Source organism: Gossypium hirsutum, chromosome A13 (assembly GCF_007990345.1).
Source record: "Gossypium hirsutum isolate 1008001.06 chromosome A13, Gossypium_hirsutum_v2.1, whole genome shotgun sequence".
Taxonomy (NCBI): Eukaryota; Viridiplantae; Streptophyta; class Magnoliopsida; order Malvales; family Malvaceae; genus Gossypium; species Gossypium hirsutum.
In genome coordinates, this window is record NC_053436.1 from 104592079 (window position 1) to 104611888 (window position 19810).

At 30.8% G+C, this 19810-nt stretch overlaps 1 protein-coding gene and 2 long non-coding RNA genes across 7 annotated transcripts; all 3 read left to right on the top strand.

Annotated features, from left to right (window-relative positions):
• Window positions 1–348: 348 nt before the first annotated feature.
• Window positions 349–2217, top strand: LOC107920120 (uncharacterized). 4 transcript variants are annotated; one of them, XR_005907844.1, is made up of 5 exons: window positions 349–530; window positions 664–730; window positions 1419–1515; window positions 1794–1868; window positions 1956–2217. It is a non-coding gene; the product is annotated as an uncharacterized lncRNA (long non-coding RNA). The 4 variants fall into 4 exon arrangements; XR_005907845.1 differs by lacking the exon at window positions 349–530 and adding an exon at window positions 536–595; XR_005907846.1 differs by lacking the exon at window positions 1419–1515 and having other exon boundaries at window positions 374–530.
• Window positions 2218–3472: 1255 nt separating this feature from the next.
• On the top strand, window positions 3473–6449 carry LOC121212552 (uncharacterized). Of its 2 annotated transcripts, none has more exons than XR_005907848.1 (7): window positions 3473–3800; window positions 4029–4133; window positions 4426–4514; window positions 5509–5609; window positions 5718–5891; window positions 5981–6093; window positions 6204–6449. It is a non-coding gene; the product is annotated as an uncharacterized lncRNA (long non-coding RNA). The 2 variants fall into 2 exon arrangements; XR_005907849.1 differs by having other exon boundaries at window positions 3473–3735.
• An 11182-nt stretch (window positions 6450–17631) lies between these two features.
• LOC107893234 (uncharacterized) lies at window positions 17632–18872 on the top strand. Its single transcript, XM_016818171.2, has one exon. The coding sequence runs from the start codon at window positions 17745–17747 to the stop codon at window positions 18771–18773; it is 1029 nt and encodes a 342-aa protein (XP_016673660.1). The 5' UTR covers window positions 17632–17744; the 3' UTR covers window positions 18774–18872.
• Window positions 18873–19810: the final 938 nt, after the last annotated feature.

The following is a 19810-nucleotide window of genomic DNA, read 5'->3' on the forward strand; positions in this document are numbered from 1 at the left end:
TATTTTAATTATAATATATTTAATAATAATTATGTTTAAATATGATTAAATTATTTATTATTGATATTAATATCTTATTAAAATTTAAATAACAATAACAATAATTATTTACCAAAACAAATTTATGGTAAGGGTATTCTAGTCATTTTAGTTTTTTCCATTATGCTATTACACCTCTATTTCATTCAACCAAACACAAGATTACTATTACGCCTCTATTCCATTATATTCAACCAAACAGTTGATTTGCTATTACACCTCTAATCCAATACACCTCTAACCCAATACAGCGAACCAAACGTGCCCTTAATTTTGAGACCAAAATAGCCTGCCTTCTTCTCCCCAAAAATTTCCCGTCGATTTCATATCCTCAAATCAAGCCAAATCGATTCACCTTCATGTTTTCACATCTTCTTCCAGCCAAATCGATTCGCCTTCATCTTCTTCCAGCCAAAGGTACGCTGACAGTCAAAGGGCTTCACCATTCTTCCGCTTCTTGCAGCGACTGAGAAACAGTAGCGGGAAGGGAGGTAATCTTTTTCTACCCTCATCAAGCTTCATCCTCTCCGACGTTTCCCTTCCATTGATTGCAGAGGTAAACTTAAAACTGATTTTTGCCCTCAGCTCCATCTTCTCATACGTTTTTGCTCTTTATTTTATCAGGACCCAAAAATTTCATCACTTTCACAGATTTGAACTTCCAGCACCGCCGCCTGCGCCTCTACTACCAGTTGCATGACCTTAGTCTAGGCCTATAGGGTTCTCACTTTTGTGGCATATTAGGCATGTTTTTTTCAATAGGCTGTTAATTTTCGAATCCGGATGAAGTTGGAAGCTATGAAGCTTTCTAAATGTTCACTATGACACTGCACTATGGTCAGTTAGAACCCAATTCTACTTCTTTGCTTGCTTTATATGCAGCTTGAAATCGCAATTAAGTTTTTGTCGTAAAGTTGCACCATGTTCATTCTTGTAGAATCAAACCTCTGCTCAATAGGCCTAGATGATTATCCTTTTTTGCAATGTTATGTCTTAAGGTTTATGTATGCTATCTGGTTTGCTTATCCCATGCAAAAACATGGTCTTATTACATTTCGCAGCATGGGATTCACATTCTGTTGCTTGTTCATGGATTATACTACCTGTTTTTCAACCCGATTCTTATCATTTTCGTTCTTGCATCAATAATCAAATCAGTTTGTTAACATGCTCAGAACCCTTTCAATGCCACACTATGGGGTTGAAATTAATGCATAGATATCTTCTGCCTTAGCTTGATGAATACAAGGTTTGCTTAGGTCAATATATTCCCTAATGACGCAATAAATATTGCGTAACTAAGCTCTGCATGATTATTTAATTGGTTATTATTAATTAACAGCTGACTCTCTCTTTTTCTTGTAAATGTTTAATGGCAGTTGGTTAAGAACATCAAATTGGCATTAAAAATGCGGTAGAAATTTGCTTAAAAAATCAGGTTATGGTGGTCAGACCAAACTAGTGTTCCACAAGAAGGTAATTCCTCTTCACTTGTCTTTTGTATCTTGCTTGGTGTTTAGTTATATAACCAAAATATCTAGAATTCTTATGCCGAATCTTCTAATACTAGTTAGTAAAGGATGTTTAGTTATTGCTATTTCTCGATACACCGAGAGAGGATCTAATATCTTATGCTGCATCTTCTGGTACTAGTTAGTAAGAAGTGTTAACTCATTTTGTCATTCTGATCATTGCTATTTCTCAAGACTCCTAGCATGTTATATAATATTAATGGCATTGTATGGTTTGAATAGGCCAAGACCACCAAGAAGATTGTGCTCAGGCTGCAATGCCAGGGTTGCAAGCATGTATCCCAACATCCAATCAAGGTTTGTGCATTGAGAAAAACCCTTTGTTGACCAATGTGTTTGCTTGATGAGCTAATGTGTTGGTGTTTGTGTCTTGTGTTGTTGCAGAGGTGCAAGCATTTTGAAATTGGTGGCGACAAGAAGGGGAAGGGAACATCTCTTTTCTAAATGGTGTTTATTCATTTCATGTCATGTCATGTTGTTGGGAACTTTTTAAGACATTATGGAATTCTAGTTTTTCTAATGTATTGTTTTCTGAGGGATATGGTGTTCTTTAAGCACTTAATAGGTAATGGCATCGTTTGATCTATTGTCGCCATTTGTTTTAAATACTGTATTTTAATTTAATTGTTTTTGGTAACTTCAGTAATCTCTGCTATACTTTTCATGAACGAGGAATTCAATTCAGCACTCTTGATCCATTTTAGCTCTGGAAATTGAAAGATAAATAAGATCTCAACGCAAAGCAATCTGATTAGTTAAGTAAAACAGTTGGATATTTTATTTCTTTTTGCAGAGTTAGATCTTTTTGGAATTTTTTTCTCATTAAAGTTTGTTTTTTGGTTTAATTAAGTAAAATCGATGTTCAAACTTTTTGATGTTGTAAAACTATATAACATATGGATTATGATGTAGAATTTCATTTTCATTTAACATTTTCTTAATATAAGTTAATTATGTTTATGCAGAATATAATTCTCAAGTTATATTTTGATTTTAGTAAATTCATATAAGAACATTTTATTATTAAGAATTTTATGAAATTATATATCATTATTAAATTATATTTAATATTAATTATTTTAAATTGTATAAATTCATATAAGAAAAATTATTATCAATAATTTTATGAAATTATATATTATTATTAAATTATATGTAATGATAATTATTTTAAATTATACAAATTCATATAAGATAATTTATTAGTTATAATTATTTTAAATTTTATTAAATCATATATTTTAATTAAAATATATTTAATATTAATCATTTCAAATTATCTTTTATAGTATCATATATTATGATTTGAGAAAATTCATATAAGAATATTAATTATTAAGAATTTTATTGAATTATATATTTTAATTATAATATATTTAATATATTTAATAATAATTATGTTTAAATATGATTAAATTATTTATTATTAATAATAATCTTATTAAAATTTAAATAACAATAACAATAATCATTTACCAAAATAAATTTATGCTAAGGGTATTCTAGTCATTTTAGTTTTTTCCATTATGCTATTACACCTCTATTCCATTCAACCAAACACAAGATTACTATTACGCCTCTATTCCATTACATTCAACCAAACAGTTGATTTGCTATTACACCTCTATTCCAATACACCTCTAATCCAATACAGCGAACCAAACGTGCTCTAAAGAACAAAACGGTGAATAGCTATTACAAACTAAAAGTCAAGAATACCTATTACAGTTGCTGAGGGAATAGGCAAGGAATAGCAAAACCTCCGATTTGGTAAACGGTGAACCAAACGGCATATTGGGTGGGGCCACCGAATCGGGGTGTAATGGATTAGCCATTACAAATTATAGAGTTAGGGTTTGTTTGGTTGGGTGTAATGGCTAATCCATTACACCCCGAATCGGTGGCCCCACTGAATACAGCGTTTGGTTCGCTGTATTGCCGTAATACAGGCTTATTACGTTGCGGACGGATTCGGCATTTTCTCTGCTTCAGCGCCGATTTCTAATCCCTTCCAAAAACAAAGATTAGCTATTACGTCTCTGTTTTGATTTTCTTTTTCAATTTTTGCCCTCAGCTTCATCTTCTGCTTCTGTAACTTTCTTTCCAACCATCTCTACGTTTCCCTTTTTTTCCATTGATTGCAGAGGAGACCTAGATATTTAAGGTAATTTTTATTTTTTCCTCATTCTCCTTATTGCGTTCTTCATCTTCTTCTCCTTCTTCATCCAGGTAACTTTCCTCCTTCTACTTCTTCCGTTCTTCATCTTTTATTTCCAATTTTCCTTAGCTTTGTCCTTCGCATATCTTCTCTTCTCAAGGCTGCTGTTTTGTTTCGCTCAAATCTATGGCTACTTTCACCTCTTTCTCTCTTTTTTAGTACTCTTTTATCTGTTTATATTTTGTTAATGTTAAGGATAGAGTGATAAAGTATTGATTCTGGGTATTTAATTTGGACAGTAATTATGCAACGACTGGAAGGATTGTTGCAATTGTGAGAGCCTCACCACGACTCTCTTCTTCTCTCACCTCCATCAATTTTCTAACACCAAATCACTCACGCAGGTATTTTTATTTTCTTTTTATTTGGTTGGGAAGTTCTCTTATTTCGGCATTCAATTGATGAATCTTCTTTTTCCTTTTTCATGTCGGTTTCCTTTGTTGATAGATAGTTCGAAACCATCTGTTAATGCTAATTATGGTGTTGTTATCTAGAATTTATTAGAGAAATAAGAAAATTTAAGTGAAAGAAAAATTAAACATGGGGTGGTCAGTAATATTCCTTGTGTTTCGATATGTAAATAAGTTGAATCAAATTATTATGGCTTGATCACCAAGTTTGTAAATAAGCATGCAGGGATGGAAATGGCTCAACTCATATGTGGAGGTTGTCGAACATTTCTAATGTATACATGTGGAGCAGCAAGTATAAAAATGTTGCACCAGGTACAATTTAATGATTTTGTGCATGTGATATAAATTTGTGGTTGTAATGTTTGGAATTGCAGAAATGATTCTGTTAAAGAAGAATGGAAAATTATTTTTGTGCTTTTAAGAAAATATAATGCTTGTGGGTTGAAGATCTGTTTCTTCAATTTGTTTCTGTACTGTAAACGAGTTTAAGGAATCTTATTCATTTTTCTTTTCTAAAAAAGGGGGAATGCGATTCCATTTCCTGATTAGTGCTTCTTTGTGCTGTATTTGGTTTTCCAGCGTTACAATGTGTCGAGCATGAATGTCTTTTATTACCTTTATATTCTTTGTTTCTATTGTCATTGTCATCTTCGTTTGGTAGTCTTCTGAGCTACTTTAGTTCAAGATATCACTGGTGGATAATGGCTGTTCTAATCAAATTTGAGAGTGAGTACAAACCATATAGTATTTTCTGTTTTGTTTCTTCATTCATCTCATACCATTGGTTTTCCAGGTTGCCTTGCAATACGATTAATAGGTTACCTTATGTTTTGTCAGTTTTTTCTCTCTTTTTTCACCTTCTGTTCTGGGGACATACCTCTCAAATTTGGTCTTACTGGCCATTCACTTATCAAATATTTAAATTTTATGCAGCCTTTCATGCTGGGGTATAGATTTTCTTACATTGCAATATATTAGACATAAATGGTTTAATGGTATTGATTGCCCTTGGTCAAATAAATATCAGTCAAAAGGCTTTTTCTTTGCTAAGTTTTCTAAATTTAATCGGAAGGATTAGAACTTATTATCCGCTTTTGCCCATCCAATAAATATTTTTTAGAGAACCTTTGTGAGATACTGTATATGCATGAGTATGTTTATAAGGAAAAAGTTAGAACTGTCATTGGCATAATTTATGTTCTTAATGGTAGTGTATGTGATGCAGAATTATGCAATTAGTTTTGAATTTGCTCAACTGTTTAGTTTTTATGTTTGAGCTGCTTCTTACTTCAGCTTTGTTAAGCAGTGTTTCTTGCTGCAACTTATAAGTTCAGGACAAGCTGAAAAATCAACGAGCTTCAGCTCTTCCATGATGAGAATTTTTCAGCGTGGTCTTTTGCGTCAGAGGTGTTATATCATGCCATGAACTTTAGCTTCATTTCTTTTATGCAATAGATATTGAGGGTTCTATATCTCACGATTGGTGTCATGATGTATTTATGTCTATTTCTACAGAGATAAAGAAGCTCCAAGATTAACTGAGAGTGGTTTCCAATTCTTGGTCATAAGAGTAATACTTGTTGTAAATCTGTTCATAAGGAACTCATAAATGCTATGGCATTTACAACAATTTTCATAAGTTGTTCATAAGGATGAGGATGCCAAGGTTCGAAGCTATGGAGAAGGCTGGTAAGGACGACGACAGCTTTCACCAGCATTTGTAATGTTGTTTCTTGAAGATATGTTTTCTTTCTTATCACTCTTATGTTAACTTACAGATGTTAAGAACAAATGGGAAAGTAGCTCGTGGGGTAGAAAGTTGATTGTCCAGAAGAGAAGAGCATCTCTCAACGACTTTGATAGGTTCAAGCTTATGTTGGCTAAGATCAAGGTCAGTTTCCGATACACCCCCTATACCCGTTTTATACCAGAGTTCTTTTCTTGAAAGCACTTCCTCAAAACTTCAATCGAAGCTTGACGAGCTGTAATACGGTTTTGCAGAGGTCTGGAGTCATCAAGCAAGAACTTGCTAAGCTGAAAAAGGAGAATGCATCTTGAATTTGATATTGAATCATTGATTTTTGTTAGTTTTTGTCATCAAACATTCTGCAGGTTGTTCTTTTTTGTAATTTTTTCTTTTATTTACAAATGATTAAAAAGATTAAAGATCAGTTGAGAGATCTTTGTTTGCTATATTACATATTTTATAGTGAGTTTAATAGCAGGATATTGCTTTGCTTGCTGCAATTTTTCGTATCAAAATTCTGGTATTTATTTATATTCCCTTTATAGCATAATGAAAAATAAGACACTTAAGCTGTTTAAGTTTATAAGCTTCAAAATAAAAAGTTTTGATGTATTGTTTAGACAAACTCGAGCTGCTCAAGCTAGATATCGAGTTAATTATCTTACCTTAATTTATGTGTGTATATACTAAGTTTTGCTGATAATAAATATTAACCATTCATTCAGATAATTTTCCTATACATATGTATTTGTGTATATAAAATCATGCATTTATAAAGTAATAAAACACTGTCCAATACAACCAAGCATTTGGTTTAAATGATTGATACATGATCAAAACAAAAAGAATAAGAAACAAAGAATGAGTAACAAACAGTTACATATTAATTTTAATATTAATTATTTCAAATGATCTTTTATTAAATTCATATAAGAATTTGAGTAAATTATAGTATCATATATTATGATTTGAGTAAATTCATATAAGAATATTGATTATTAAGAATTTTATTAAATTATATATTTTAATTATAATATATTTAATAATAATTATGTTAATTTATATTTTATAGTATCATATATTATGATTTGAGTAAATTCATATAAGAATATTGATTATTAAGAATTTTATTAAATTATATATTTTAATTATAATATATTTAATAATAATTATGTTTAAATATGATTAAATTATTTATTATTGATATTAATAATCTTATTAAAATTTAAATAACAATAACAATAATCATTTACCAAAACAAATTTATGCTAAGGGTATTCTAGTCATTTTAGTTTTTTCCATTATGCTATTACACCTCTATTCCATTCAACCAAACACAAGATTACTATTCGCCTCTATTCCATTACATTCAACCAAACAGTTGATTTGCTATTACACCTCTATTCCAATACACCTCTAATCCATTACACCTCTAATCCAATACACCTCTAATCCAATACAGCGAACCAAACGTGCCTTAGGTTTATTATCTATTTGTGTCAAATTATAGAGTAAAAAATTCGAATGTTAAAATATGCTCTATGTCTCTATATACTTTCTACATTTGGAATTTAGTCTCTCTACTTTTATTTTTCAAGAATATAGTCCTCTACCTTTTGAATTTAAAAATTCAGGTCCAGTTCTTACCGCCATTAATCTATTAAATCCTTTGGCGTGACATTTTGAAATTTGAAAAAAAAATGTTTGATAACCATAAAACAACAAAAATAATATTGAAAATATTGATTAGGATTTTGCCCGTAAAAACACTCATTTGTATTCATTAAGATGATTTTTTTTTGTTGAAATAGTTTTCATATGAAAAATTGATGCCATTATTTTGATTGAATATTTAAAAATATAAACTTAGACTAATTAATGGCACTATAAAAGTAGATGGACCAAATAATGATGAAAATTAAAGTATATAAATTAAATCTTAAGTTTCAACATAGATTAGAGGTTAAAATTAAAATTTGAGAATTATCTTATAATGTAAAAAAAAACGATACAAACCTAAAAGAAATGCGGAGCCATGTATCAACCTCTAACACTTTTGGGTAAAAAATTATATATAACCAATAAATGTTTTAATCAAAAAATTAACGTTATTACCTATTTGAATTAATTAATAATATTATAAAAATATAAGACCAAATTAAAATTAAAATAATAAAATAAATAATAAATTTAGACACATTAGAGGAATTAAAACCGATATTTAACCTTTTTGTAAAATGCAAAAAAAAAAAGCAAAAATGGTTGATGTGCTCGTCTTATCTTCTGTTTATATATAAGTGTTACCTTCCTTTTATATATAAACTGTATAGATATGGTTTAGTATTTGATAGTGAAACTTTTATATATGCGTATAGAACGAGAAGCCACCATCATTAATGGCTTCAATTGCACCCTTTTGGATCCATCTTAGTTTGAAGTTTAACATATTAAAGTATCTATTTTTTTAAAAAAAATATTTTAAATTTATGTGTTCTGACATGAAATTAGTTATACTGTAAAAAAGATTTTATTTTGACATGTTTAATTTTTTAAATTTAACTCGAACAATTTCACTTGATTCTATTCAACTCGACTTGAATTTAATATCACTTTACTTGATTCGAAAAAATTTCAAATTGAGTTATGATGATAAAATAGGACTCGTCAACTTGATTAACTCGAATTTTTTTCACTCGATTCTTTCAAATGCTTACCTCTACCCCTAGATATGCTCAAGATAGTGTTTAATGGGACGGTGAAGCAGTTTGGTACGGTGAATAGTGTGATAGTGGCGGTGGAAAGCGATTACTTTTTGGCTGCCAAAATTGCCTTTCTGTAACACCCCTAACCCACTTTTGTCGTTAGAATAGGGTTTCAGAGCATTACTGTAATATCCTGAATTAGGGCCTAATCGAAATAGTGGTTTCGTGACCACAAATCCGAGATAGAAATTATTATTTTATAATTATTTTGAGGTTTATGATATGAATGCATAATTGTGTGAAGATTTCGTGAAGAAATTTTGGGCATAACGAGTTTAATTTAAAGTCAGGAACTAAATTGAATAAGTTGCAAAATTTGCATTCTAGAAGTTTTTAGTATGAAATTACTTTGAAATATTAATTAGGAGGTCTTAAATAACAATTTTACCAATTTTAAGTTCATGGACAAAATTAGGACATGGAAGGAATTTTTGGAAAGTTTAGTAGTAAGGGTATTTTGGTCATTTAGTTATTAAAATGAATTAAAAACAAAATTAAAAGCTAATTTTTGTCCATCTTCTTCATTAGGCCGAAATTTCAAGGGTTCTCCATAGCTAGGGTTTGTTTCAAGCTTCCAAGCTCCATAGTAAGTGATTCCAAGCCCCGTTTTTAATGATTTTTACGTTTTTGAGATCCCGGTAACTCGATAAAGCTTATGTTAGCCGAAATTTGTTATTTAAGTGATTCCAAGGCCGAAATTTGTGTATTTTGATGTTTTATGATAGAATATGAAGTTTTAAATTATGTTAGACAACTTGTACTACTCGATTTTAAGCAAAAACGAGTAAAAGGGCTTAATCGGTAAAAATACCTAATAGTCACAAGTACATGTTAGAGTGAGAATTTGATATTGCCATAGAAGAGAAAAGTGATCAGCATGTTGTAAAACATAAGAATAAGGAATAAAGTTTAATCCCGAGCCTAGGGGCAAAATTGTAAATATGCAAAAGTTTAGGGGTAAAATTGTAATTTTGCCAAAATTTGAGTTAAGGATTAATTTGATAATGTGAGTATTAAATAAGCTAAATGTGTTATTTTAGATCAAGAAAGACGTGGAATCGACCTCAATCGAGGAAAAGAAAAGATTGTGGACTAGATTGCAAAATCCTTGTATTTTGGTACCAAGGTAAGTTCATGTGTAAATAAAGTAGCATAATTGTTATTTTTAAGTTATTGATGTTAATTATATGCTATGCTGAATTTAATTATGAAATGTATGCTTTGTGGTTAATTTCAAATAATATGTAAATTATGCGAGCTACTTGTTAAATATAATTGTTACCGAGTATTGATTTCGGCATTCTACGGAAGACGGCAAGGATAAGTGTTCAAGGAAAAAGCCTGTTTGAACCTTAGGAATAGATTAGGATACAAGTGACATGTCACTAGGATGGTTGAGCATCCGAACTCGTTGAGTTGAGTCCGAGTTCACTTATGGATGCGAATGTCCGAACTCGTTGAGTTGAGTCCGAGTTCGTGAGATGTAACTAGGCATCCGAACTCGTTGAGTTGAGTCCGAGTTCACTTATGGATGCGAACGCCCGAGCTCGTTGAGTTGAGTCCGAGTTCGCTTATGGGCGGGTTACATGATTGCTTGATTGAATATGTGGCACTTATATGCAAGTTATCCATGTATCCGAATTATATTCCGATGTGTTCAACGGGTAAAATTTTACTCAAAGGGAGGAATATTTGAGATGTAAAGAGACGTATTGGTAAGTGATGTGAAATGGATATTTTGAACAGGTATGTATTTAACCCTCGGGTTGAGTATTGATACAATCACGATAAGGTAATAAGATGATGAAAAATGATTTGAAATGTGACATGTGTTTTAGTGATGCATGCTAATGTTGATTGGTATGACTGTTTATTATGTTATTATTTGCATATGAACTTACTAAGCATTTATGCTTACTCCCTGCTTCTTACTCATTGTAGTATTGGCCAAGCCAGCTCAGGAGTCGGGATAGGTCGAAGGCTCAGTCTCACTATCCGGAAGACTTTTGGTAAAGGCTTGTAAATTTAAGTATGGCATGTATAGCAATATATCTATTTTGTGTAAATGATCTTATGGTATGGTAATGGAATGGTTGAGGAAATGTTTGATAATGATAAATTATGAAAATGGTTAGTTTAGATTATGTTTGATGATAAGGAAAATTAATAAGATACTTAGTGTATAAAAACTCATCAAAAGGGATGAAATTTGCCATAAACAGGATACTGCAGCAACACTGACGCGAGTTTGAAAATTTACTAAAAATCATAGAAATTGAATTTGGTGATGGAATACATATCAAATTGAAGCTTATTATGTCTAGTTTCACAAGAAACAAATGAAACAAGAAAAGAAATTATATGTAAGAAGATATTAGAATTTTAGTGAAACAGGGTCATAGCAGTTTCTGAATCCCCTGTTCCAACTTTAGAAATTCACCATAAATTGTAAAGATATAATTAGGTAGTTTATTTTATATTCTCAGAATCCTTATTGAGTCTAGTTTCAGGAGAAATAAACCTCATATTCATATGAATTTTGTACAGAGAGAAATGTGGTTCGTAGTAAATAGAGGTCAGACCAGTCAAGTCCTGAAACAGGGGTAATTTTAACTAATAAACTGTACTAAATGGCCCAACCAAAAATTCTAGGAAAACATTAGTAGATAGGTATATGAGTCTAGATTCAGGGAAAATTTATGGATCTTGATTTCGAGTTTCGTAACTCGAGATATGATTTTTCTTGTGACTGTGATGCAAGTAGCTTAAAAGCTGCGAATGTAGAAATAAATAATCCAAAGTTCTAAATATGTTAAATTAAGCTTAGTAACACCTCATACTCGACTCCGACGACGGTCTCGGGCGTGGGGGCGTTACAATTACCGATCAAACAAACATAATTTCAAAACATTTCATATTATAAAATATTCAAGTCAAAACCAATCAAACTCAAACATATTGTCCCTTATTCGAGCCCTCGAGGCCCAAAATACGTGTTAGAAAAAAATCGAGACTAATTCAGAAACTTAGAGAATTTTTTGCGAAATATTAAAATTTTCAAAGTTGCAGGGTTCACACGGTCAGGAGACACGTCCATGTCTCAGGCCGTGTGGGTATTCGAAATAGGGACACATGGCCATGTCCCAGCTCGTGTCTATACCCGTGTAACTCTTTGACTTGGGTCACACGGCCAAACCACACGCCCGATTGCCAGACCGTGTGCCCTTTCGAAATGGCCTCGCTCGCACGCCCATGTGCTAGCCGTGTGTCTCACATGGTCCAGTCACACATCCGTATAGACTCAAAATGAACCATAAACAACAAGTTTACCATTCCCTGCAAGCTTGGACAATAAACAACTTAAAAGTCATTCATTTAACCAAATCAAAACACAATCAAACACATCCATTTCATATCAAAACATACATCTCAGGTGTCTAACCAATGTACCCCTATTGGTACCACAATTATATCATCAAATCATATCATCAAAGTATCATTCAAGTCTAATTTGTAAACATGCCAAATTTAATCTATTCTGCCTATTTCATGTTCATTTAAACATTAACTTAAACATGCCATAATATGACCTCAAACATAAACACATATTTATATGTATATAACCAACCAATATTAATTTATAATCTTATTTACAATCAATCCACAAAATGATTAATAGTTAGACACCCTAGGTACATGTCGAAAAAAAAGGATAAACATTACCACGTTTGAGATCGGGACCGTTGTTGGATGCTGAATTGACGATCAAAATTAAGTACCTAACTTGCGCACGGAAAACAAAATAGTACAATGAGTAAAAATTCAATGGTATTTCTATAATCCAAATCTCAAAAGATATAAAATCACAAATATACAATCTAAGTATTACAATAGCCATATCATATTTCATTTGTTTCACAATATCGCAATTCTCATACTTGCTATATAAATAGCTTTTCACAATATAATACACATATCATCTAACATCAATCATAATGCAATTTCAATTAATTACCCCTATTAACACGACTCGGACTTGGACGGATACACAGGTCCAACCAAAACACACCAGTTTAGCACCCAGTGCCTCATCGGATAATTCGAAGTAATAATTTGACACCCAGTGTCGCATCGGCTAAACCGAAGTAAATTGGCACCTAGTGCCTCATCGAATATATCTAAAGTAATAATTTGACACCCAATGTCTCATCTACTTGAAGTCGAAGAAACCCTGAACTCTTTCAATCCTATGACATGCCATCTATATCCAACTCAGTTCGATATAATTAATTGGGTTTGAATTCACTTTTCAAATACAACCAATATTCAATTCAATTCAAATAATCAATATATATATTCAATATATATACCAATTCAATCAATATAAATTCATCACATACTAAATCAATCCATTTCAATTGCAAAACACAATAATTCCCACCTCAACACTTACCATACACATTAAATTAAATTATAACAATTAACAACTAAATTCGGATTATAGAAATACAAACCAGAAATCCTGAGCTATTCCTCGTCGACTTTATCTTTTCCCTTTTTAGTCGAGGGTTTCGGTATGATGTTAGCTACGGAATTAAAACAATTAAAAATCATCAATACAACACAATTCAATTTCATATTGAACATCTCAATTTTTTTACTCAAATATTGCCTAAATTTCAATTTAGTCCCTAAACCAAGACTAACTTTTATTCTTCACATTAAATTCTTTATTTTCATTCAATTTTCATTTTAAACTAGATTTAACTCCCTATTTTCACATAAATTCCTAAATTTTAAAATTTTCACAATTTAGTCCCTATTACACAAAAATTACTATTTGTTCTACAATTTAATCCTTTTTCATTTCTAATTTAAAAATCTATCAATTTAGTCCCTAATACTAAAATTATTCAACATTAACAACATCTAAAAACTCAATAATTTCTAAAATTTTGACATGGGTCGGGTAGTATTTAATACCAAGATTCCAAAAAACATAAAAATTACAAGAAAAATGGACTAAATTGACTAACTAATTAAGCTTGGAACTTTGAAACCCTAGTTTCTCCTTTCTTTCTTTTTCTTCCTGCTTCATTTGTTCTTTGTTTCTTTTTCTTTTACTTGTTTGTTTTATTATATAATATAATATAATATATATAATATATATACATACTTAAACATTAAGAGTATATATAATAATATATAAACTTATAAATATCTATCTTATGCTTTTATAAGCAGTGGCATAATTACTTCTTTGGACCCTTTAATTTTTCTTTAATTTATAATTTAACTTTCACTCTTTATGCAATTTAGTCCTTATACCTAATTACTCTTAATTCATGCAAATTCACCCAACCAAAACCTAATTAACCACACAACTAACTTCGTAAATATTTTTAGAAATGTTTACGAGTCTAATTTATGAAAACGGAGTTTCAAAAATACATTTTCTGACACCCGTGGTATCAGGTCGTTACAAAAGTGATAACGTTTCCATTTATTACAACTTTTCTCATATTAATTTATAGTACTGTAAATGACTTGAGCATTATATTATTAGGTTTGTTATTGAATCTTGGGAAAGTTTCTTGGTCCTTTCATGGCTTGTTTTTGTTACAAATTCAGCTGAGATACTGGATGGTATAAAAATCTTGGTATAGACAATCACCATGAGAATATCAGGGGACAACGCAGCAAGTTCATAGGGTTTCAAGATACATTGTGCTACGATAGGGGCATGCATTTCTTCAAAGACTACTACATTGAAGATACTATTAATTTCATTTTCGGAAATGGCAAATCCATTTATTTGGGTATTTTTTCCTTTTCTTAGTTATATTATGGTTTAGGCCCCTCTATTATCCTCAAATCAGGGATTTAGTCCTTGTACTATCTTAAAGGATATACATTTATTACTGCAATGATGTATGTTTTTTTATGTAGAACACCATGATTCATTCGGTTGGAAAATATTCGGTGTGATCACAATACAAGTGAGGAAAAGAGTGGAGGATGACAACGGGCTTACATTCCTTTATTGCAACATTACAGGTTCAGGCAACAATACAATGTCCCTTTGTCGTGCATGGAAGCCAAGACCTAGAGTCGTATTTGCTTTCACAAATTTTGATGGATGAAAGCAAATACGACTCTAAGTCTTAGCTTCCATGCACATATATATAAAAGTTTATTGATATCAAATACTAAGCCATATCCATACACATATATAAAAAGAAGGTAACACGTGACACATCAACCATTTTTCCTTTTTTTGTATTTTACAAAAAGGTTAAATATAAGTTTTAATTCCTCTAATATGTCTAAATTTAATATTTAATTTATTATTTTAATTTTAATTTGGTCTTATATTTTTATAATATTATTAGTTAGTCCAAATAGGTAATAATGTTAATTTTTCAATTAAAACACTTTGTGGTTATTGTAACAGCTCATTTTTTAATAGTATCCGAAATAGTGGTTTTGGGGTCACAAATCTGACGTGTGAGTCTGTAAATATTATTATTTAATATTTACAAGTAATATATGATGTAATGATAAAATTTGATTTAATGATTTATGTTAAATGAAAGAATAATTAGGTTCAGGTGGTAAGATTCTAAGGTCAAGTGATTTTAGAAAGTAAGGTATCAGACCTCATTTCTATAAATTGAGATCATAAATATTTTTATTATATATTTACAGAGCAATTATATAAGTATATTGAAAATTTGTTCAGAAATTTTGATGTTTGGTTATTAATTAACATTCTAAGTGGGCTTTAGGCCCACTGGACACATGTTTCACTCTAGGTCGCCGAGCACCTTTGGTATATGCGGACTGGGGCCGCGATCCTTACTCGGTTTGTGCGAGCTGGACTTGCGAGCTAGATTAGCAAACTCCCCTGCTGTATAAGAAGATTTAATTTATATAATTTAATTTTCAACATTGTTTGTTCCCTCTACTTTTATAGTGCCATTAATTAGTCCAAATAGTTAATATTTTTAAATATTTCAATAAACATAATGGCACCAATTTTTCACAAGAAACTATTTCAACAGAAAAAAATTATTTCATCTTGACGATTTCGAATGAGTGGTTTTAGGAGAAAAATCCTAATAAATAATTTCAACATTATTTTTGTTGTTATATGACTACTAATTTTTTTTTTAATTTCAAAATGTCACATAAGAGAATTTAATAGAAGAATTTTAATGGTTATAAGAACTGGACCTAAATTTTTAAATTCAAAAGGTAGAGGACTATATTCTTGAAAAATAAAAGTAGAGAGACTAGATTTCAAATGTAGAAAGTATATAGGGGCATAAAGCATATTTTAACATTCAAATTTTTTTTTTTTACAATTTGACACAAATAGATAATAAACCTAACACAAAGCGTGAGTTGAAACCATACTAGTTTCAAATATTATAAGGATAAAAAAATACAAATATAACATAGATATGTGAAGGTTAAATGTTCCATAAGTCTCTATACTCTTCAAAAATTTAGAATTTAACCCCTATACTTTTATTTATAAGAATTTAGTCATTTTGCTTTTCAAATTTAAAAATTCAAATTCAATTGTTAATACTGTTAAAATTATTTTATTTAGGTTCATTAGAATATCCTTTTTTAATTCCATGGCTACCAAGGAGAATTTTTTTTTAATTTTAAAATATCACACCAACAAATTTAACAAAAAAGAGTTAATAATTGGACTTGAATTTTGCAATTTGAAAAGTATAAAGGATTAAATTCTTGAAAATAAAAATATAGAGATTAAATTTCAAATTTATAAATAGTATAAGGACTTATAACATATTTTAATTATACGTGATAATTTCGTTATTCTATGGTGCACCTATGCCTTAATATTATTGTTCCTTCCAAAAAAAAAATTAAAAAGAAAAAAAGTATGGACTTGCTAGTTTAACAATGAACTAATTTAGGGTTTAATCTTAGATTAACCCTTCCTTTATCCTTCACTATTCTTCTTTCACTGCTTTCCAAGAACGAAATCAGTAATTTTATTTAAAGGATGAAAATATGTTAAAAAAATTAAACTAAATTAAATTATTAGTTGTTTAAGAGACATTAGATTAACAGAATTATTCATTCACCCTTACTAAATGATGGTGTATTCATAATTTGTGTCGATACAATCACATATCGATATCGTATTTATTTTGTGCCCAACAATGAAACACCTATAGGTTCAAAAAAAGAAAACATTGATACTTGTATTCACACCTTCAAGCATGGTATTATTAAATGAGATGGGCAGACATCGAGTTTTAAATTCTGGGTGAAATTGAATTTCAAATAATTTTGAAAGTTGTAGGACTCAATCAATGTCTCCCCCTTCCATTTTTTATTTCTTATATTAGTATGTGAACCCATTCATTATGATTTAATTACTAATGCATTTACTAAATTACAAAAATAAAAAATAAAAATTGTTATTAGTATATCATATTTATAATTTTAAAATCATTACAATTTGATGTTGTGAATAAATTATTAAATTGTCAATGCCACTCTTCACAAATAATTGAGTTATTGTTTTTGGTATAATAATTTATTTAGTCTTTTAATTTTATTGAAAAAAAAATTTAGTTCTTAAATTTGTATTATTTATCAAATTACCTCAAAATAATAATTATTTTTAATTAAATTTAAAATTTATCTTTAAGGGCTTAGGATTTTAAAACCAAAAATTTAAGATTTTAGAATTTTATACAATATTAAATTAATTTTTTAAATATCTTAAATCTAAAATAATAATACTTTATTATAATTTGAGGGCTCATGATTGTGAGGGACTATAGCTCCAAAAATACAATATTTATTAATTTATTGATGCATAAAATTTTGGCGTATTTGAGGATTTATAAAGCACCCCCATTGATGAACAAAATCTCGTAAGGCATTCACTTTCTCATTTCTATCTCATTCTATTTACGAACATTTCCACAAATTTTCCTCCGTTTTTTTTTCCACCAATCACCGCAAAAACCTTCTAAAAACATGGAGTTCCAAACCCAAAATGGCCAAACTTTAGTTCCCCACCCTGAGCCCCAAGTTTTCCCTGAATGCTATGAAAGCACCAGCTCCACACCCTATGCCAGTGCTCCTTCAAGCCCTGGACGGGCGCCTGGACCTGGACCAGGGTTCATCAATAGTGGGTTCTTTTACAGTGCACCAGCTAGCCCCATGCACTTTGCAATGGCATCATCAGTTGTTGCTTCTTCAAGGGTGTCATCATCAACACAACCCTCTTCTCCTGATTTCGAGTTCTCTGCGAGGTTCGGACCTACAGGGTCGGGTCAAACAGGATCCATGAGCTCAGCTGATGAGCTTTTCTTGAACGGAAAGATTAGACCCATGAAATTAGCCACCCATTTGGAAAGGCCTCAGGTATTAGCTCCATTGCTGGATCTTGAACATGAAGATGATGATGATGATGAAACTGAAGATGCAGATAACAAAATAAGGGGCAGAGATCTGAGGCTGAGGGATAAGTCCCTAAGAAGAAGAACAAGATCCATGTCCCCATTCAGACATGCTGCTTTCGGTGATGACCAAACCATGTGCTTGGACAAAGATTCAGGCAACAAAGCTGACACCAATAATGGAACAAGTTGTTCATCAGCTGGGAGAATCTCAAGGAGATGGGTTTTCTTGAAAGATTTTCTAAGGAGCAAAAGTGAAGGAACAAACAATAACAACAACAATAGTAAGCTGTGGTCAACAATTTCATTTTCACCAGCGAAGGAAAAGAAACCAGGGAGCAACAAAACCAATGGTGTGGTTCATGAATCTAAGAACAAAAGGCCAAGCAAGACCAAGGCTGTGAATGGGATAGGTAAAAAGAGGGTTCCACCATCACCACATGACTTGCACTATACTGCATATAAAACACAAGCTGAAGAAATGAGGAAGAAGACTTTTTTGCCTTACAGGCAAGGCCTACTTGTGTGCTTGGGATTTAGTTCTAAAGGTTATAGTGCCATGAATGGCTTAGCTAAAGCTTTGAATCCTGTTTCCTCCAGGTAAAAACTATATCAAGTTAACTAGGGACCCTGGGACTAGGATATTAAAGAAATTGTATTGTTTTTTCTTTTTTCTTTTCAGGTTTATCAGCTTAACTTTGGACATTCTTTTATGTTGTTTATTATTACAAGACATTTACTAAATCGATTCTAAAAACTTATTAAAAATATTCTGACAAATGTTGAAAAACCAATCATTTTGGAACACTACTTTCCATCATTCATCCTTTTGTGTAAATAATTGGAAGTTGGGTTTATAAACCTACCAAAGGTTTCAGGCATGGATTTTGAAACTACATACACAATTCAATTAATCTCATAACTTCATTTTAAATAAATTATTTAAAAAATATAAAAATTATAAAATTCATTTTAACCTACTCAATTGTATTCTTTTAATCTTAATTCATAGTCATTTGCGATCCAACTGATTTAACCCCTCTATTAGATTACTTACCAATTCTCTATTTAACTAATTTCTTACAAAAATAACAGTGATCCACACCCACATGTATGGGTTTGTTGGGATTTTCAGAAGATATGAATTTGACATCAACCTTGATCTCCATGTTTTGCCTCCACCATACACTGGGATTTTAGGGATTATATTTGTTAATCCCTAAAAGTTTAAAAACTCCTTGTATGTTGAAAATGAAGCTTGATTAATAATCTCAAAATTAAAATGAAAATTTATGGTTAGGAAGGGTTGAGTGGGGTCTTATGGTTGGTAGATAATGACACAAAAGGTGTAAGATTAAGTGACAATGACTTGATTTGGATAGTCTCGGCAATTAATTCTAAGCCTTCTTTCTTTGTCATCATCATATATTTGTATGTATAAGCCATTTTCCCAATATCCAACATTATGTAGTTCATTAGAATTGGTTTGTAGATAAACTTTGGTTGTTAACCTGTAAATTTAAGAGCACAACCCAAGCTATTATTGAAATTGAAATCAAAATTATTAAGGAATGAGAAGTGTAGCAATGTGTGGGGGCATTTCATTTGTAGCCTGGTAGTGCAAATAGTGGCAAATTCACA